The sequence below is a fragment of the Pecten maximus genome, chromosome 11 (assembly GCF_902652985.1).
Source record: "Pecten maximus chromosome 11, xPecMax1.1, whole genome shotgun sequence".
Taxonomy (NCBI): domain Eukaryota; kingdom Metazoa; phylum Mollusca; class Bivalvia; order Pectinida; family Pectinidae; genus Pecten; species Pecten maximus.
The window spans coordinates 32,704,789-32,727,610 of NC_047025.1; the positions used below are offsets into that span (position 1 = coordinate 32,704,789).

Consider the following 22,822-nt stretch of genomic DNA (forward strand, 5'->3'; position numbering starts at 1 on the left):
CTGGTACTCATAGACTTGCCTATGTCATTTTTGATGATGTGACTTTAAACTTAACCGGAAGTTCCAAGAAACTGAACAATTAGTTATATCCAACAATTAAATATATAACTTCCGTAGTGAGTAAATGTTACTGGCTAGAGAGATTGGTCTTTGTGGTAATCTTGTATATGAAGAAGATATATAAATGTACGTCAGAAAATCTACATGTGTAGCACACGTGCATTCGTGACATTTGGCAGGTGTTGATGAACATGGTTCTGTCTATAACTGTCACCCGCGTTGTTGTTATTGATAATGATATATGACATCCGAATATATGCAAGAGGATGTTATTCAATCGTAACGTGCTGCTATTGTAATGCTAGTGTGTTCGTGTGTCACAGTATAATTATAGTGTATACAGTAAATCCAAAGTATAAGCCCGTCTGGACAACACTCGCCATATATATATTATACATAACAGTGCAATCTCATATTATTAACCAAGTAGATATCACCGTAAGTTGTTTCTATGTTGTAGTTGACAGAATAAAACGGAAGCTGAAACGTAACACGTGTTCGACATGATCTCAAGTGAAATATTTACACCAACACATAACTAAAATCAACAAAAACAAAAAACAAAAAACACTGTTATTGAACTATTAAATGAACAAGAAAGTCAAACCTAGATAAATATATTTCTGGGATTAACAAAAGTGTGCATGTGTATGGAATTGATATTTTATAGAGAATATTCACAAAACGGCGTGTAATGTACAGAGATTCAAATTAATGGTTTAATGTACACTAACATCAAGAAGATTAACTATTACATAACCACGTTTCCTCCGTGGGGAGGAATCACGCTCAAATGTAGGAAGTCTGCAGCTAATTCAACCTAATTGGGATAAAATAGTAAAAGTGGCATTTTAAAATGGCAAAAATAAGGAAATACGAAACATGTATTCGAGTATCTGCTGAATCAAATACAAAATGTAGTCATCTCTGATGGATGGTATTTCAATATTGCTTTGAAATAAATCAATGAAATATATAAATAGACACTAAAGTAGGAAAACCAATGGTATAAGCGCACCATTACCCTTCATTTTTCAATAGTATTTAATTGTGTGTTGTACGGTTTATCGTCGTTAAAATATGTGCTATGACATGCTATAGAGTTTTGTCAAAATATGAGTAATTTGCATCATTACATAATGAATAACATCTATATAAACATGAATGATATAATATTTCATGTTCTTGTACAATTATCTAATATCATAAATGTTCCAAATCAATTGTGATAAGGGGTTCCGATTATCCAGACTGGCCCTTTGAATCTCCACACTTGTGGCCGTCAGCATCACTGACTTCCCTTATAGATTTCCATACGTAGTCCCTAACACCATTGTCTTCATTTCTAGATATCCATACTCCGGGCCCCTAACATCAGTGTCTTCATTTCTAGATATCCATACTCCGGGCCCCTAACATCAGTGTCTTCATTTCTAGATATCCATACTCCGAGCCCCAACATCAGTGTCTTCATTTCTAGATCCCCATACTCCGGGCCCCTAACACCATTGACTTCATTTCCAGATCTCTATACTCCTGACCAATGGTATCTCTGACTTCCCCGCTGGATCTCCATACTCCAGACTCTAAGCAGAAGTGATTTCACTTCCGTATCTCCGTACTACTGGTACCTAGCATCACAACTAACCTAACCCTAACCCTAACCCTAACCTTCTAGATATCCATACTCCTGGACCCAAACATCACTGACTTCCCTTCTAGTTCTACATACACCTGAACTCTAACACCACTGACTTCCATTCTAGGTCTCCATATTTCTGGCCCTTATCTAGATCTCCATAATCCTGGACCCTAACATCACTGACTTCCATTCTAGAACTCCATAATCCTAGACCCTCACATCACTAACTTTCATTCTAGATTTCCGTACTCTAAATCTTATTTACATCAATTCACTTACAATTATGTTATGTATGTATTATTATATTTATATATTAAATAGAGGCAACTCCTATTAGTAAAGTTCTCATAAATATTAATCTATAAGATCAAGTTGGTGTAACCCACCCTAAAAATATGTATCTATTTGGTGAAATTGGGTTTTGATCCCTAACAGTGGATGGCTATTGTGTTACACAAATGGACTTTAAGGCCTGTGTCTGTTGGGGGAATAAATTCAATCTGACCAAATAGATGCACTCAGCAATCAAAAAATAACATCCAAAATCATTTTAGAGGTTCACCTCATTTTTGTATAATAAACCTTTTTCTTCACATTGAGGAGTTGCCTCCCCTTTTGTTGCATCATTGTTAATCTTAATTCATGTGTGTATATGTGTTTATGTTTGTTTGCCACCTATTATATAAGGAGAGGACTAATATAGGCAATGCCTGCTGTCTAATCCTATTGACAAAATTACATCTTATGTCAATAAAATACGTTGAAATCTCCATACTCCTGGCCCCTATCCGGACATCCATACTCCTGGTCCCTATCCGGACATCAATACTCCTGGTCCCTATCCGGATCTCCATAATCCTGGCCCCTATCCAGATCTCCATAATCCTGGCCCCTATCCAGATCTCCATACTCCTGGCCCCTATCCAGATCTCCATACTCCTGGCCCCTATCCAGATCTCCATACTCCTGACCCCTATCCAAAGCTCTATACTCCTAGCCCCTCTCCGGACATCCATACTCCTGGTCCCTATCCGGACATCCATACTCCTGGTCCCTATCCGGACATCCATAATCCTGGCCCCTATACGGACATCCATAAGCCTGGCCCCTATCCGGACATCCAAACTCCTGGCCCCTATCCAGATCTCCATACTCCTGGCCCCTATCCAGATCTCCATACTCCTGGCCCCTATCCAGATCTCCATACTCCTGACCCCTATACGGACATCCATAATCCTGGCCCCTATACGGACATCCATAATCCTAGCCCCTATCCGGACATCCAAACTCCTGGCCCCTATCCAGATCTCCATACTCCTGGCCCCTATCCAGATCTCCATACTCCTGACCCCTATCCAGATCTCCATACTCCTGGCCCCTATCCGGATCCCCATACTCCTGACCCCTATCCGGATATCCATACTCCTGGCCCCTATCCAGATCTCCATACTCCTGGCCCCTATCCAGATCTCCATACTCCTGGTCCCTATCCATATCTCCATACTCCTGACCCCTATCCAGATCTCCATAATCCTGGCCCCTATCCGGACATCCATACTCCTGGAACCTATCCAGATCTCCATACTCCTGGCACCTATCCAGATCTCCATACTCCTGGTCCCTATCCGGACATCCATACTCCTGACCCCTATCCAGATCTCCATAATCCTGGCCCCTATCCAGATCTCCATGCTCCTGCCCCCTATCAAGATCTCCTTACTCCTGGCCCCTATCCAGATCTCCATACTCCTGGCCTCTATCCAGATCTCCATACTCCTGGCCCCTATCCAGAGCTCCATACTCCTAGCCCCTATCCGGACATCCATACTCCTGGCCCCTATCCAGATCTCCATATTCCTGGCCCCTATCCAGATCTCCATACTCCTGGCCCCTATCCAGATCTCCATACTCCTGCCCCCTATCCTGATCTCCATACTCCTGATCCATATCCATATCTCCATACTCCTGACCCCTATCCGGACATCCATACTCCTGGCCCCTATCCAGATCTCCATACTCCTGGCCCCTATCCGGACATCCATACTCCTGGCCCCTATCCGGACATCCATACTCCTGGCCCCTATCCAGATCTCCATACTCCTGGCCCCTATCAGGACATCCATAATCCTGGCCCCTATCCAGATCTTCATACTCCTGCCCCCTATCCAGATCTCCATACTCCTGGCCCCTATCCAGATCTCCATACTCCTGCCCCTATCCAGATCTCCATACTCCTGCCCCTATCCAGATCATCATACTCCTGGCCCTTATCCAGATCTCCATACTCCTGGCCCCTATCCAGATCTCCATACTCCTGGCCCCTATCCGGACATCCATACTCCTGGCCCCTATCCAGATCTCCATACTCCTGGCCCCTATCCGGACATCCATACTCCTGGCCCCTATCCAGATCTCCATACTCCTGGCCCTATCCAGATCTCCATAATCCTGGCCCCTATCCAGATCTCCATACTCCTGCCCCCTATCCAGATCTCCATACTCCTGCCCTCTATCCAGATCTCCATATTCCTGCCCCCTATCCAGATCTCCATACTCCTGGACTCTAACAGTATGGACTTCCCTTCTAGGTCTCCATACTCCTGGACCCTATATCCAGACATCCATAATCCTGAACCCCAACAGATTTTTCTACTTGATTTTTCAGTCCCTGCCCTAGCATCACTGATGAGTTTTAGAATTAAGTAACAGCTGAATAATTCAGTCGTATGATCCATATATGTACCCATTACTATATTGACATTTTAGGTACTCGTCGCTTGTATGTCGTTTGTACACATGTATAACATATGCAATGGAAAGTTGCCCCAGTATTGCCTTGTCGTTACTTTGAGACATTCAGACTAAGTTTGCTATTTTTCAATAGTTAAACAGCCTGTTAAACTATCAGCAAGCCTTCCGAGATATAAAGCTGATCAAGAGCATTATTGATCACCGAGGTAATCCGTTCTTAATATAATGGGATATTGTTTTAACAATTCTGAACAATATGTTATCAGGAGGATGACGGATATATTCGTCAAGATATGTATTTTAATTTGTGATTTACATCAATGCATAATTAATCAAAACATCTATACATGATGTATATGTAGGGACTTCTAGTTTATTTCCCTGGTTTGGTTTGATACACTTGCCTATCCTTCCTCTCTAGGAGTGATCCCCCCCCCCCCCCCCCCCCCCTTTTTGTGATTTTTAAAATATTGAATTTAGACATAAATCATAGCATAATCTTATTCATTATTTCCAAAATCTAATAAGTTCAGAAGAAAAAGTAGCTTTTAATGTGGCGTGTAAAGGTATTGAATTATTTCTACATTTGAACACCCAATCTTTCTCGTGAAAAGTCGACAGGAATGATTCGATATCCTGAAAATATTTGATTAAATAATGCTACATTCTGGAGCCATTTACTGTTTTAATTATTTTCTTAATGCTATTTATAACTTACCTTCTTTTCATCTTACATATGTAGTTACAACTACACCAGCATGAACAAGTTAGAAAAAAGATGTATAATAAGCGTGATGTTTCCATTGTCAATTTTCCTTTTCTAGATAGTAACATCCCTGCTTCCCCTACCTAGGATGTCTGTATATCCCAGTTGATTCGATATTCAAAGGTTTGTTCCATTCATCACAAATTTAACGACAGATGTCGATTCCTAACTGAGGGTGAAATATTCTATTCCCGTAAACGACGTCGGACGTCAGACGTAACCGGTGTTTGTACCACCCTAATTTTCATTTAGAGTTTGTAATATAACAACTTTTGCCTAGATAAGAAGTCAGCCTTTTCGGAACACCTTGTCTTATTCTCCTTGTAAGTTATGGGTTTCCGTGCAAATCTATAATTTTGTTCATAATTTGCCCTCGGCTTATTGATTTTGAGATGGAATTATGTTTTCGTTATTCTTTGTAGCTTTTATAAATGTCACGCCACATCATCTTGTCAAAATAAAATGTATTAATAATACAAAAGCATTCACTTCTTTCTAACAATGCACATTACGTAGTTAATTATCTTCAGCATTCCTACTAAATAATTGGTCTCGGATCTATTGTTTTTACGGAATGGACAATAACCTGGATATTTAATCTCACACCAGGATTAGTATTTCCAACTGTGAGACGATAATAGCCTAATCAGAGAGTCATTACAGCTAATATTACTCGGTACCGTGTTTTAACAATAATCTTCATCTGTAGCAGGGAGTCGTAACCATAAGCTAGCACATAATTGGCATAAATGTTACTCTTCATAGCTGTATAGAAATTCTATTTATAGAAAGTGTTGCATTAGAATCTAGTTATGTATGATCAAATGTGTCACAGGTGGCAGTGACATGTTTAATTTCCTCATGCTCAGTGGCAGTTTACACCATATAAGACCCCATTGAATCAGTCCTTATATAGATAATTTGCTTAGTCTACCGCTATTCCTATTTCACTAAATGTAAAAATATAACAAAGCGCCATCGCGGATTCACACTCATTTTTCGCACAATGTATTCCTACGCACCAGACTGACCAAAGTGTAAACTCCATTTTGTTGATAAGGCCAAATATAGAACACAAACGCGAAATATAAATATTACAGTTTATTGTGTTTGTAGAAACAGCCATACTTGGTTTGCTAAAGCAATACATGTCCCCGACCAAACAACCCTGACACTACTACTTATCCAACATATCATGATCCTAAATAAGAGTATGGGGTTTCGAGAAAATCCCTCAAAGGAGACCACTAGAGCGCTGATTTTTCTGAAAAAAATGTGTCGATGACCTTGACATTGATTAACAAACTTTCAAATTTGCCCGAGATATTATGGCCCCTTTTAACTGTGTGAAGTTTGACCAAAATCCTTCAAGGATTGAAGACGCTACAGCGGTGATGAGGATTTTCTACAAAATAGTAATTGTGACCTTGACCTTGATCCAACAACCCTGAAACTCAAACTTATTTGATAGCTTATCGTCCTTTGTATGTGTTTCTAATTTGATCAAAATCACTCAAGGAATGATGATGCTAGAGCGCTAAAATTATTTTCAAAAATTAGTAACATTGACCTTGACCTCAATGACCAAGATATCATGGTCAGTTAGAATTGTCTGATGTTTGTTTTAAACCCCCCCCCCCCCCCCCCCCCCCCCCCCCCCCCACCCCACCACCCAAGGAATAAGGTCGCCAAAATGTGATTTTCTAAAAATAGTAATGGTATCTTGACTTTGACCCAACAGCAATAGCATGGTCCTTTATCATCGTGTGAAATGAGCGCTGCAAATTCTCTGACTACTTATACGTAGATTTTATTACACAAATTCCAAAACTGGTACAATTGTTTATTTCATAATTATAATGAGTTCATCCCCGTCCGTTCTCGAAGCTTTAACAGCATTTAAGACCATGCATTTTAAAAATGGTTCATCAAGAAAGAGGTGTTTATACATCACACAACAATAGAAGTCATTTTCTTGATATCAACTAAATTACAGCAGGCACCAGTTTCGCAAACTTTTTGTTAACTTTAGCAGTTCTTTAACTAAAGTTTTGTTAATATGAAAGAAGTGTCAGTGTTGCATTTGGTTTTTTTTTAACGTCCTATTAACAGCCAGGGTCATTTAAGGACGTGCCAGTTTTTAGAGGTGGAGGAAAGCCGGATTACCCGGAGAAAAACCACTGACCTACGGTCAGTACCTGGCAACTGCCCCACGTAGGTTTCGAACTCGCAACCCAGAGGTGGAGGGCTAGTGTTAAAGTGTCGGGACACCTTAACCACTCGGCCACCGCGGCCCCTCTATCAGTGTTAGTTTAAACAGTATTTTATTCAAAATATGGCAGTGACAAAATAATACAAAAATCAACAAAAAGGATTCAGTACATAATAATAAAATAAAGTAAATAAATCGTGCCCTAAAATCGTTTCGCCTTACAGATAAATTGTTGGACAGAGTCAAAAATATTTAAGTTATATTGATCTGGCATATCAGGATTTCCATACAGCAGCAGATTTAAATTATTCCCAGGTGGAAGATTAGTAAAACATTGTAGTCTTAATTGTTCGAAGTTAGGACAAAAGAGGAGAAAGTGTTCAGTAGTTTCATCAGAACGGTTACAAGAACACATGGGACTTTCAGCTAAGTTACGTATCAGTGTTGAAATTAAACAAATCAAATACATATGTTATAATGTAATCCTACATAATTTTTTTCCCCTTCTTTTCTTTATGCTATTAAATGTTTGATTGCTTTATTTACATGTTTCGATAGAATACTAAACAGAGTGCTGTAAATAGTTCTGTTGACGGTAGTATATTAATCGTTCCTGCATACAAATATTTCATTATTAAGTATACCATGTATAAGGACTCCCCGTGCCATAGCACCAAATAAGGATCAAAATTCTTAACACGCATAAAAGGCACAGTAATTCGGAGATCATCCTAACATGTCAATTTAATAGTATGCTCACAGTATTTGCAACAGCAAAAAAATGAAGCTACATACTTGACAGGGCTCTTTTGTCCCCATCACTCTTCAATGACAAAGGATACGAAATTCGGATAGCTGAAATACGGACGTAATGTAATATCAAATTTTGATGACAATGAAAATAATGCATTCTTTATTAATTGGTGTTTTACTACGGAAGCAAAGTTTGGATCCCAGCGAGTATGATAGTAGCAAAACGTCAGGGAAAATGAGGAGTCCCTATTGTGAGACACTGGTCTGTGTTTTCACAAACAAGTCGAGATAAAATCAGTCTTTTGTTCAGAGATTATTGATTACTGTAAGTGCTGCCATTTTGTCTCCAAGTTTATCTTGACTAGATCGAGAAGAGGGGAGGTTGCTGGAGTTGTGAGTAGGCATACGTATGGAAACGTTTTAGGGCCTCTACTTGTTGTGATATATGTCACTTTCTCGACATAATTTATGTCGATTTGTTCACTTCTAACAAGACATGTCGTCATTGAGATGTCGACATGTTAAAATAACATCACAATTTGTCGTAATATTTAAGTCGCGAAACAAAAATATCAAGATGCATCAAGTCGATTTAGTTATGATGTCGATATATGAAAGTCGACTTTTTCGTAACAACACAACTTACCGTCGTATTTAAGTCGTATAAACAAATTAAAATGTTGAAATGTGTTGCGACTTGTCGTGAAAACTAAATTACGTCGATATCACGAACATCGACTTGATGCTTTAGATCGCCTTTTTCGGTGTTCGGATCATTTTTTGCTGTTGATGAAGAAGGCTGGCTGGCTGGCTGGCTGGCTGGCTATATTTAAAATACAGATATATCTGTTTAAACACAAAGTAGATATCTTTAAATATTCAAATACAGATATCTCTAATTTATTTAAAGATATCTTTATTTCAATAAGAGATATCTGCATTCCATTGAAAATAAAGATATCTTAAATTCAAATACAGATATCTCTGATTTAAATACATATATCTCTAATTTGAATACAGATATCTCTAATTCAATTAAAGCTATCTCAATTTCAAATACAGATATATCTAATTGTTGTAGAAATACCGATTTTTCTATTTGAATTAAAGATATATTTATTTTCAGTAGAAATTGAGATATCTGTATTTAACTTACATTTAACATACAGTGAAACCTCGTTAACTCGAAGTCGATGGGACCGTGATACAACTTCGAGTTATCGAGTATTCGAGTAAAGTGTAGCTGAATTTATAGCATTTAGTTAGTTGGGACCAAAAACCACTTCGAATTATCCAGGGTTTTTTGAGATAAGTGAGTTCGAGTTAACAAAGTTCGACTGTATCTTTAATGATCGAGATATCTTTATATAAATTACAGATATCTCTGATTAAATAAAGATATATCTAATTAAATAGAGATATCTTCATTTTAATACGCAAAAAGAGGCCCAAGGGCCTTAACGGTCATCTGACTATCGATCATGGGTAAATATATATCAGAGTCCGCAGAATATTTACCAATGGAATTTGGTCCCTCCCCATGGGGGTAACGTGAAACTCCAAGGTAATGTAATTCCTAATTTCTGTAAAGGACCTTATAATGCTTTCATCTATGAAGAGTATTTCATTCTACCTTATCTAGAAGTTAAGAGGACGTTTTTAGAAATTTTGGCCAATTTGACCCTTTTTGGCCCCTCCCCCTCAGGCCCCAGGGGGTTGGGGACCATATAATTCACAAATTTGGTAGACCTTCAGACATAGAAGCTACCTGACAAATTTCATTGAATTTGGTTTAGCAATTTTGGAGTGAAGATGAAAATGTAAATTGTTTACGACGGACGACGACGGACAAAAGGCAATCGCAATATGTCATCTAACCCTTCGTGACCCAAATTAAAACCCAAACAGCTTGCCATAGATAACTGGCGATTTTCAGAGGACTACTGTATTTGATGGATCACTACGGGAAAAGAGGCAGCACAAACTGTACATTGATTAACCTGGATCCAGAGTTTCCTACATGATAGGACACAAAGGGTATATGGAACACCGTTTTAACACAAATTCAATAATTTGAAGATATCTTCAATTCATTAAAGAAATCTTAAAATGGCAAAACGTATTTAAAGATATCTTTAATTCAATTAAGGGGTCAGTACTGGGTCCGTAGCTCTTCGTCGTCTTCATAAACCACTTGCCCGAGTGTGTGCAGTCGAGTGTGCGGTTATTTAAGCAATTAATATTGTAGAAAATGTTGTTATATGGCCTTACATTTGTATGACACCCATTGATATTGATGACAAACTAAATAAAGTCCGTTAGGGCTTTAAATGTAAGTTTAATTTGTCAGCAATTGAAATGTGTGTCATAGGACCATAACAACATTTGCTAAAATATTCATTACTTATATTACATTTGAATACAGTTATATGATTTATTTATTGGAAACAATTAGGTCATTTTGTTGTAAGATCAATTCAGTATGGATTTAGTCATCAAAATTTATCAGTAACACAGAAGCAATTAAGGAATTATAACATGTTTACCAAAGGGAGATAAGCCAAGACAGTATTTGAATAATTGGAGACCAATCTCACTTCTGAATACAATCTATAAAATTGCTTCAGGCGCTTTTGCTAATAGAATAAAAGCTGTTTTAGATTAACTTATTAGTTCTGACCAAACTGATTTTATTTCTTGTAGACACATAGGGAAAAATACTAGGATTATAACCGACATTATGCACTATACAGAAGAAAATAATATTCTGGGTATGATACTTCCTATTGATTTTGAAAAGGCTTTGGATACTGTAAGTTGGAATTTTATCGAGAGAGTCCTTACATTTTTCAATTTTGGAAATGACATCAGAAAATAGATACACAATTTTCAAAAAGGGTCAAGCTCGTCAGTAAATCAGGGGTAGGGGGTGTGGTGGATTTGTCACCATTTTTAAATATTAAGCGTGGATGTCGACAAGGGGACCCAATATCCCCATAGCTATTTATGTTATGTGACGAAATACTTGCCATTATAATAAAAATATAAAAGGAATTAATATGGATGCCACTCCAATACTATTGTCCCAATACGCAGACGACACTTCAGTAATACTTGATGGATCTAGACACTGTTTGAGAGAGACACTTAATGAGTTAAAAGAATATGCTAATATTTCAGGATTGAAAATAAATAAAAGTAAAACTAATGTGATTTGAATTGGTAATAAGAAATATAGTGAAGAGGAATTTTGTCCTGAATGGTATTTACATTGGGGAAGCAGACAGTTTACAATGATTGTACAAAAGACACACATGATTGTAAGCACCTTGAAAAATTTTAATCAGGTATTGATTTTCATGTCGATTTACACAGAGTTGTTAAAATGAATTTTGACAAAAAGTTAGTGAAACTGAAAGCTTTATTGAACATCTGGAACAGAAGAAAACTTACACCTTTTGGTAAATTACATATAATTAAGTAACTTTTAATATCTCAATTTAATTATCTTTTTACAGCTTTACCCAATCCCGACACATCATTTATCCGAAGATTTAATACTGAACTCTATATTTTTTTTAGGAGTAGCAAAGTAGACAAGGTGAAAAGGTGACCATGTATCACCACGCGTCAATGGGGGACTTTGATTATTTCCCCAGTACGTTGGTTGGGAGGTACATCAGGATGTGGTTATTTACTTTGGGGGTATTAGCCTGGTAGGCATATAAACCACACCCTTCTGAAACCTCTCTGTTGGTGACCACGTGGTGATATTGAGTCTTTTAGATTGAACTGCAGACACTGTCACTTTTCTCTATAATGTTTATTTACACATAATTTTTACAATACAACAATTCCTGTTAGGCGCTGGCCCATACTTATACTGGGTAATTCCTTGGGTACGCGCCTCACAACTTCTTGGCTCACTCTGGTGTTTCCAACTCACATACTCTCTCTCTCCGAGTGTCTATCTCTAAGTCTCTTCTTTATTTTATAATTCAAACATTCCTTATATAATTCCTAATTATTTACATTCTGACATATATCATTTGATTGGTCGATTTACCTAAATTGTGGGGGAAGTCTACATATTAAGCTGTTGACCAATTAGTATGACCGACCACTGTTTATACTACCACTGGACAATTATATACAAAGACCCTAATTAACTAAATATGTCCAGACCTGTTTTGTATCTAGATAAACTGGTTTACTTATAATATTTGTTGTGCAAGGTATTTAACAGAAACAATTGTCACTGGTTTTTAGCCTAATCTTGTTTATATAACTTATTGAAACATCTCACAGACTACATAATTATTAAAGTACAATGCCATGTCTAAAGACTGGATTATCCCCGGGGCAAACATTCTTAAATTCTGATAGTTTCTCTATACTTGAAAGACCTAAATAATAAACAATACTCTAAAATTAAAATTAACACTAAACTGTTATCATATATGAAAACTATCATTTTTATACCATGATACATTCCTCCCTGTTAGTTATTAAAAAACTATGCCGAAGGCGGATTAAAAATGGTAGATATACAGTCTATTATTATGGGATTAAAACTAACTTGGATCAGGAGGTTGTACTCTAAAACAAGCAAGTGGAATTGTTTACTAAGAAATACCATTGATAAAATACCATTGATACAGGACTTTTGGCTAACTGGGGTCCAGAATACATCAAAGAATGTTAAAGGAAGTGTAAAAATAGTTTTTGGAAAGATGTATGCAAAGCTTGGAGATATCTTAAAGATCACGAAAACCTTTTAACTAGTAAGAATGCTTCCATACTGAAAACTCCTATTTGGTTTAATGAAAATATAAAAGTAAATAGAAAACGGTATTTTACAGGAACTGGTACAGTAAGGGCGCAAGTTTAATTAATGACCTGTTTATATTACCAATTTCAAGAATTTAAAGAAAAAATATGACATCAATACCAACTTTCTTATATTCCATGGTATAATAAGTTCTGTGAAAAATTACATTGCACATAAGGAATTAGATAACAAACTTCCATCTTATTCGATAATACCCCCTAACCTTGAAATTTTGTATAACAAGAGACTCAAAAGATTTCTATAATAGACTTTCTTTAAATAACTGTGTTTCTACTGGGAAAAGAAAATGGAATAACATATTTCAATTTGATGAGCAAACTTGGAAAATTATTTATCTGACTCCTTTTATTGTCACTAAAAGTTCAAAATAACACTGGCTTCAATATAGAATAAACCAGCATATATTAACTACCAACTCATATTTATTCAAAATTGGATTATCTGATCATCCGCAATGTTTCTTTTGCAAAACAGAACAAGAAACAATAGTGCATTTACTGTGGGAGTGAAAGGAAGTGCAGACATTTTTTGAGGAGTTTGTGTTTCTGTTAGATTCTTTATTTATACCATTTACTATCAATAAAGAAACTTTCATCTTTGGTATGAGAAACAACAAAAATGTGTATTTTAAAACTGATAATTTTATTTTACCCCTGATAAAGCAGTATATTTACTCAGCAAGATGTTTACAACAAGCCTTCTCAATACCCGTTCTAAAATCTATAATCAAAGACAACTACAGAATTCAGAAATATGGATGCACAAGTAAAGGTAATGAAAGCCTAGTGCTTAGTATAATTTAATGATAACTGGAAAAAATGCCATGAGGGCTGTTTTAAATAAAAATCTCCAAGAAGTTCACAAAATTGATATAATTTTAAGAATTACTTGTCATGACTAGAAATTAAGCATTGGCCACGGATTGTTGACATTAACAGTTCAGGCTTTTGTAAATACGAGTTATTAACTAATGAAATGTCAATTGCACTTTTTTCTCAGGGGCTCTTTCCCAAATTAGCTGACAAAAACCCTGCTGCAACCGATTCCCACATCTCTTTAGTCGCAGGATGTGGGAAAGTTAAAAGAGGTTTTTTTTTAAAATGTTTTTTAACTTTGTGGATGTGAGGGTTTCATGGGTTAATATAGAGAGATGTGCATAGTAACCCTCACGTTGTGTGCATTTTACTGCTGCTTGTGGCAGGAGGTTCCATTGTATTATTGGATGAAAGAATGAACATTTATATGTGTCCTTTGTTTGAAGTGATAGGTTTGAGTGTGAGTGAGTGTGTGAGTCTGGTTCCTGGGTTAGTTGGTATTAGTGTGGAGTACAATTCTGTAGAGTAGTATGAGACAGGTTTGCATGCGTCTTGCTTGTAGTGCTGGGTACTGTAGTGTATGTAAAATGTCAGAGACTAAACTAGTGTTGTGGTATCTGATTTGTACGTATCATGCTGCTCCGCGTTGTGTTTTAGCTCACCTGGTCCGGCCGTCCGTCAACAATTTCTTCAAATGACTTCTTCTTCATAACCGCTGATCATAATCTAACCAAATTTGACTGGAAACATCCATATGAGATAGGAATTCAAAATTGTACAAATGGTGGGGCTACCCCCCGGGGCCTGATGGGCGGAGCCTAAAGGGATCAATTGTCTATAATGATATAAACGACTTCCTCTGTGAAAGTAAGCAATGGATCTGACTCATATTTGGCTGGTAGCATCCTTATGGGTTGGCAATTCATAATTGTACAAATGGTGGGGCTGACCTCCCTGAGTGGTCTGAAGCGCGGGGTCAAAAGGGGTCACTTAACCTATAATAATATACAGCAGTACTATTGTAGCAGATCTTTCCAATATTTACTGAAATATCCAGGTGAGCGATACAGGCCCTGTGGGCCTCTTGTTTCCATTTGTTGTGTTTCAATTTAGTGCGTGGGTCCCAGATGGAGGCACAGTACTCCAGTTTGGGTCTTTCTATGGCTTTGAATGCATGTTTATCTATGTGTGCTGAATTTATGTTTCAGTTGCGTTTAAGAAAACCTAGTGACCTGTTCGCGTTACATGTAATGTTATTGATAGGCTTGTGTTTTGCAGTGTAATGCCTAGATATCTGCTGGAGTCAACTGACTGTAGAATGGGATTGTAAAGTGTGTATTGGTGGGTTATCTTGTTATGTTTGGGTGTGATGTACATTACATTTGTCTGGGTGAAAAGACATGAGTAAGTCAGACTCCCATTTTTTGCTACTGTGCGGTCGTGTTGTAGTTTGAAATTGTCGTTTGCAAGTGATGCATGTGAAATATATGGATCTGTAATTTACATAGTACTTATTATAAAAATTACAACATCGGATTTCGGTATAATTGAAGTTTAACATGTCAATCAAATTTAGCACCACTGAGGAGTCCTAAGTGTATGGTGCGGTTAAACTTACTTGGGTATTTTACCCGGATTTTACCTACATTTGTATGGCGAGTGTCGTCGATGAAGCAGAGAACGCTTACTCTTCTGGAACACCTGGTTCTATTCTCCTTGTACCTTTCAGGAGTCTCCATGCATGTCTAGATTTTTGTTGATGTTTTGCCCTTGTTTAATCGATGTTGAGTTTGAATTATGATTATGTTGAGATGATGGTATTTCTTATTATTTGCAAGACTTTTAATAACGGACGATGAATGGCTTCTTTTTTCGTTTATGCAACTTTTGTTCCTATTTTGTTTTGTAACTCCTAGTCTATTGCAACAAGAGCATATTTAACTAAAAATTTCGATCAATCATGGTTTGCAACGAATGGTGTTTCAATTTCTTAATTTGAGCCGACTCTCATACAATGCACTTAACATCCACGCTGCACAACAAATTGTCTTCCCAAATGTTATTTCAACAAGACTTTGGAGATATGATGCAGTCGTTTGTTAGTGACCAGAAAGAACTAAACCTACAGTGATCAACTGCTGGCAGAAGATGCAGAACAATCATCCTGATAACTATGAAAGCCAAAACAAGTGGTTGTTTGCTTACCACTGTAAACGTCAAACCATAGAATGATCTTTAAAGAAGGCTGGATATCACATGACTGTGATAAAGGCGGGTAAAGTAGAGTATACGGTAAAAGTAGATCATAGTTTTTCGAGTTTAGAATTAGGGTTTAGGATTGATCAATTTAAAGGTTGGGGTTAAGGTTAAGGAGTTTGTGTTGAAGGTTAGGTTAGGGAATAATAATCAATATGCTACCATCACCAGTGACATTTGTCAGCTAAGATTACAATGTCGGTATTTCATATTATTTATTGCAGAATAAAAACCTCTGTGAAAATAATGCAAAGAAACATTAAAGAAAGTTGAACCCCAATCATCGCACCTCCATCTCAACAGCTTCAATTAGTCCACGAAATGAAACTGGGAATGGTGTCCACAATGACTTACAGCTGGACTGGATTTTCCGAGGTTATCGTCATCTCTAAAAAGAGTTGCACAGATGAGAATCTCACAATCTTTTTGTTGTGGTAGAAGCCATGTTTTGATGTGATATTAGGTTGACAAAATAGTACTTTATGCACCAGTCAACCTTAAAGGCCGAAATCTGTTTAGGTACTGATGTCAAAATTGCAAAAATGCAAACGTTCCAAGTAAGTTGGCAAATATTATTCATTATCGACACAGTCACAATATCATACCTGAAACTCAAAATCGGTCAAACGAGGGCAAACCATATTGTAAAATGTAAAATATTCATTAGCTCACTTGCCCTTATGCCATGGTGCGGTGTCCGTCGTCCGTCCGTCCGTCCGGCGTCAACTTTTTCCATTTAAACGACTTCTTCTCATTAACTAAAAGGCCTAGACACCTCATATTGGTCCAGTAGCAAGCTTGGATGGAGGGCTACAAAGTTTGTTCAAATGAATGACCTTGACACTCATTCAAGGTCACATGGGTCAAATAGGCTAAACTCTTCAAACGACTTCTTCTCATGAACCAAGAGGCCTAGTGACCTGATATTGGGCCAGTAGCAAGCTGGGATGGACCGCTACCAAGTTTGTTCAAATGAATGACATTGACCTTCATTCAAGGTCACAGGGATCAAATAGTCTAAAATCTTCAAACGACTTCTTCTCATGAACCAAAATGCCCAGAGACTTGATATTAGGCCAGTAGCAAGCTTGGATGTAGGGCTACAAAGTTTGCTCAAATGAATGGCCCTGACTTTTATTCAAAGTCTTTAAAGTGGTTTAACTCACACTATGTTCATAAGTTAGCAGGTGAGCGATTCGGGCACATTGTTACTTATTTTGCTGGTAACTATAATAATCCCCCAATAAACAAGAAATTGAATAAAAGACTTGGACGCTTGTTAATTCTAAGATAAAGCAGTATATATATATTCTCTAGCATATACTGTATGTATTATAAATAAACAAAGCAAAACCTGCTTAATGTAGACGATATATAGAGGATCTCAAATGGGTTTTCATTTCGTATTCGATTTTATGAAACGACTCTTGAAGTTACTTATTGTTTTGCGAGCCTGTGGCGAGCAAAAATAATAACTTCGAGACGAGTTTCATAAAATTGAATATGAAATGAAAGCTCATTTGAGATATTTTTTATCGCATAACTTAATAGGTTTCTCTTTTGATAGATGAAAGTCCAAATCGTGTTGGAATAGGCAGATATTTCTATTCCGCCATCTTCATTTCATAACATCGCGTAATTGTTTCCAATGTCACGTCATTGTTCTTGACAGCACGTCATTGACTCTGTCACAACGTCACAAAGGTTCATATGTAACTAGTTACAAATACGAAAAATATTAAACGGGCGAATTCACTGGATAACAGCCAAGTTGTGGGATAATATGAATTATCCAATATATCGAATGCAGAGATGAAATCAGCAATTAAAACATGTACCGCAAGTAAGTAGTAATTTTTTGGATATATACATGATAAATGATCTTCTGTTTGGATAATTCTTCCCCGTTAAGAAGATTCACACAAAAAGTTGCCCAAACAAACTTTTTCATATAATTCACCCCTATTTTCACATTTGAATGGCAGACATCTTCAAAAATATCGAAAGTAGTTTTGTCATCTTATTTTATAAACTTTACATTTTAATGGTCTGAAAGTGCTTCCTGGATATTTAAGGATTAGCTTGAATATATTTTTATGTTATGGAGATGTAACACAAAAATCAGAGTAAGCGGTTTATGAAAAAGAGTACACTCTGATTTTTGTATTACAGCTTCATAACATAAAAATATGTTCAATTTAATCCTTAGAATTTAATTTACTACACGAAATTCTGTGAAAATTCCAATTTGTTCAGCGGATATATTTTTAAAGAAATCACTGCGCCATATTGTATCAGCCAATGAAAAACGACGTTACAAATGGTGACGTCATTTTTACGTAATGAGATGACAATCTCTCCCAGGGTTCCTTGCGCTATGCCCCATTCACCTCTGTCAACGTCTCACAAAGTACGCCAAATCGCGACGTTATGTATTGTTATGTGCATTATGACGTCACATAACACAGCGGCCGGCGTATGCAAATCGTGACAATTGGCTCACAAATACCCGTCCGCGATATAAAATCCATAACGTTTATGTAAATATTCTAACGGTCTGGTTATTTTCACGAACAATTAGAAATATTTTATAAATGAACCAAACAGAAAGAAGTTAAGAAATGCTTTAAAAATATTATCAATGGTCTGAAATACGTTTTACAAGAATCTTGAAATTCTGGTGAGACGTTGACAGAGGTGAATGTAGCAGAGCGCAATGCACCCTGGGAGAGATTGATGAGATGATAACGTTATTTTTTCAGTCAAAAGAAATGCTTGTTGCAAGGAAAATTGAATTTTATATATACAAAGTTTAATATGATTGAAGGCAAAGCCTTGGAAGAGCGCAGTTACATATGTAATCTTTTAAACTAATTAAAACAGCGTTACTCGGATTAGCATTCGTACTGTCAACTGCAGAACTGATCAAACTGATTGCCTGTATCGAAATTCTCTGGAAATAGTAGCGTCATCTTTGACGTAGACTGGATTACCTGCCTTAGTACCAATTCTCTCCGCTAGGCTGCGCTCATTAATACTAATTTTCGGAGCGAAGCCTAGCGGAGAGAAGAAAAACTACGGCAGGCAATCCAGTCTATCTTTGACGTTGTATTTAATGACGTCACTCATGGCAACAAACAGCGTTATCTCGTATGCGTTTTTGTTTCCGACGCAATTTCAATGCGAAAATAAAAAACAAAAGCAAATTAGTCATACTTTCTTTTTTTTTAATTTAAAGCAAAAGAAATGTGGCTAAAATATTTCCATACTCCAATTAAGTTTTTTTAAAAGATAGCAACTTCCGGTGACTTTGGTTTAAGGTTATTTCATCATTAGACTGGATTGCCTGCCGTATTTTTTCTACTCTCCGCTAGGCTTCGCTCCAAAAATACAACTACGCGAAATTCTTTGAAATTAGTATTAATGAGCGCAGTCTAGCGGAGAAAATTGGTACTAATGCAGGTAATCCAGTCTATTTCACCATGAAATACTACTTCCGGTTTTGGACCATTAGACCATCTTTGTCCGTATGTATGGAAAGGGAGGCAACTCTTTTTAGAGGTACCACTTATCAGTCATAGACAGAGCTCCGCTCGCGGCCCTTCGAGCTGCGCTCTTATAAAACTTGGTTTAGTACCCTTACCTCACCATGCTTTAAATTCATTATCAGCGTTATAGATACATAACCTTGCAAATAGTTGTAGATAACTTCTCATAAGGGCCGTTCAAGTAGCACTTAATTCCAGGTACCTACTTTCTAAACACAACTTTAAAGAGCTTTTTTGTTACTGAGAAGACGTCGTTTGAACGAAAAGTGTTCGTGCAGCGGACGACGACGGACAGAGCAAGATGGCTACATGTATCTGTCATCCTGAACCTCCGAGTCAGATGACCTTAGTGATAGGTATCAATGTATCATGAAAAAGAAACAAACAATGTTTCCATACAACGTCTATCAATTATTTAATCACGCATACTAAGAAATTGATAATTAATCACATGTAAGTAATCTAACAATCAAAACATTAACACTTAAAGCTATCTAATGAAGTAGAGATTCGAATGCATTATATCTTTTTTTATCTATATGCATCAAAATAAGATCCACACTCAAATCCTGAAAGGTTAGCATGTAGATTGTTCCAATATTATGAACGTAATCATTCTTTATTGAGGTCCATTAAATTGGTCAAACATCTGTATCAAAGCAATCAAGAACTCATCAGCATCCCTTAGTGTTTGAATACGAGGAATTTCGTCTCTAGCCATTCCAGTTGCAAGTTCAAGAATTTGCAGCAACTCATCTTTACAACCTCGAGACGGATATTCTGTTGTGTATTCACTTGCGATTTCGTCTATGGTCTCCAAATTACAAGGAAGTGGATGAGAGCAATCAGAAGTTTCGTAGATATCAGGTTGATGGTAAAGTACATCTGGGATTCCGTGAGGTATTCGGAGTTGTCGTTGGGCTCTGATTCGGTGAGAGTTCCAGTTCAAGACGAATATATCCAATTGTTCTTGAATGATGGGTAAATAACAAAATGGTATGCATTCAATATGCAGAGGATTTGTTGTATCCAACATGCCGCTATCTCTCATGTCTTGGAATTTATTTCTCCAAAAGTCAGTGAATGTAGTTCTTAAGGTACCCCATAAACGTTCAATTCGTTGGTTACCGCTTGATCTGGCTGTAATGTAACTTCTAATGCCGTCCATTTCATCACCGTGATGCATTCGGAGACTCGTTTGCAAGTCCTTTACTAATACATTCTCGGTACCAGCATCTCCTCTTACAATGTGCGGAACCCTTCCCAGCGTGATGATGAACTTAAGATATAAGTTTGCAATTAATTTTGGATTGTTATTAGAAAATCCAGCTTTTAACCACAATATCTTTCTTGAGAATCCATCTATAGCTCCATGAATAGCAACACCAAACGGTTTAAGCTTATCATATCCATCGATGTGTACGAGGTAGTTAGGACCTTTGCTATAATATAATCTCCGTCTTAAGCAACGTCTTGATCTCAGATACACTCCTTCTACGTCCATGATGCTTAAACATGCTCTTACTGTGTTCTGAGTTACTCTTATCCCATGGACAACATTTAGTAATCTCCACATTGCTTTGTAACCTAAATTGCAAAAACCATCTCGGTGCATATCAATAATTTTCTGTATTATTATTTGTAATGGAACTTCACATGCGTGTCTCCTTAATCCAAGTCTTAATTTCATTCTTTTCAGTGTTGACGTACTTATGAGAACTCCATGAACAAACAAAAGAAAACCGCATATTTCGCGTGAATTATACAAAAGTCCGAAGTAGTATCTGACTAGGTCTTCAACTTGTGCATTATCGCCTGGGTATGGAATAACAGCCTCTGACCGCATTAAACAACACAGAAATATCAGGTACTGAAAATAGAACCACATTATTTTGATATATATAAGCACCTTTATAAGCTTAGTACACATACAGCTATAAATAATGCACGATATACACAAAGAAAACCTCATTTTAAGTTATGGAGATAAGCCTCAAACTGTGTAATATGTGTGAGAATGAACAGTATCCGTCAGGGCCGAGATTTGTTCATTCTCACACATATTTCACAGTTTGAGGCTTATTTCTAACTTAAAACATAGCCATCCTTTGTGTTAATATAGAACACATATACGTTTAATTTAAACCAGAAATGCAGCCTTTTGTTTATTAACTTTCTAAAACAATGCAAACTCTAGAGCAACATACTAGTAATATATGCAGGTGCATTTTGTGCAAGTTAACAAGTTTTGTTCTCATTCAATTTTCCCCTATTTTGCTTTGAAATACAGAAAATGTGACCTTTTGTTTGTTGCTTAATGCGAATACAAGGGGATTATGACGATATTACCTTTTACTTTGTTATATGTTACTGTTTTATATTAGAGTCACATATAAGACGGTAAAAGGTAACATTTAGAACAGTTACAGGAAAATAATTTTGCATATGTAGATATTTCTTTCTTTTTTTTTAACAAATCAAGAATTTATCGATCTTCAATATAAATAGACAAACAAAAACAATAAAGCTTAGTTATAGTAATTCACTCATATTGTTTTCATCAAATACATTGTATTTTCATTACGTTCATGATAATAAAATCCTTGGCAAACTATGTAAATTACTTGTATCATGCATATACTTATTTGTACTGCATTAACAGTGTTGAACCTACCTTTGATAATTCCATCTTTATTATCAGCGTCGCCAACATCCAGCTATACACTCATGCATGGACATCACCAATGATGACTGTACACGAAGGAAGTTACCAAGTGATTTCACAACAAGACAACATCATGATGTCGACTTCTTTATGTTTCAAAGACAAGTCAATTTGATCATGTCGACATGGTGTTATAACTTTTGTTATACGGGCGACTTTATTAAGTCGTCTTTATGTCTAGATCGGTACAAGTCGATTTTGCACTAAGTCGTCTGTCGACTTTCGAAACAATTATCGCGATGGTTCATCTCGACATTCTGTGTTCTTTACTGCCAAGTCGAACAAAACATATCGCCAAGTCATGATAAATGCTCGTCATGTCGTTTTATTTAAGTCAATTTAAGTAAGTTTTATCACACCAAAAGAAGGTCCAAATACGTTTCCATACATACGAGATAGCTATAACCCCATTAACTAACATTGAAGGCCTGCTCTAATTCTA

The 22,822-nt window shown here is 36.8% G+C and overlaps 1 protein-coding gene across 1 annotated transcript; it reads right to left on the minus strand.

Annotated features, from left to right (window-relative positions):
• Positions 1-20,045: 20,045 nt before the first annotated feature.
• Positions 20,046-22,439, minus strand: LOC117338342. Its single transcript, XM_033899652.1, has 2 exons — positions 22,330-22,439; positions 20,046-21,525 (listed from the first exon to the last, which is right to left on the minus strand). The coding sequence occupies exons 1-2, from the start codon at positions 22,366-22,368 to the stop codon at positions 20,275-20,277; spliced, it is 1,290 nt and encodes a 429-aa protein (XP_033755543.1). The 5' UTR covers positions 22,369-22,439; the 3' UTR covers positions 20,046-20,274.
• Between the last annotated feature and the right edge of the window lie 383 nt (positions 22,440-22,822).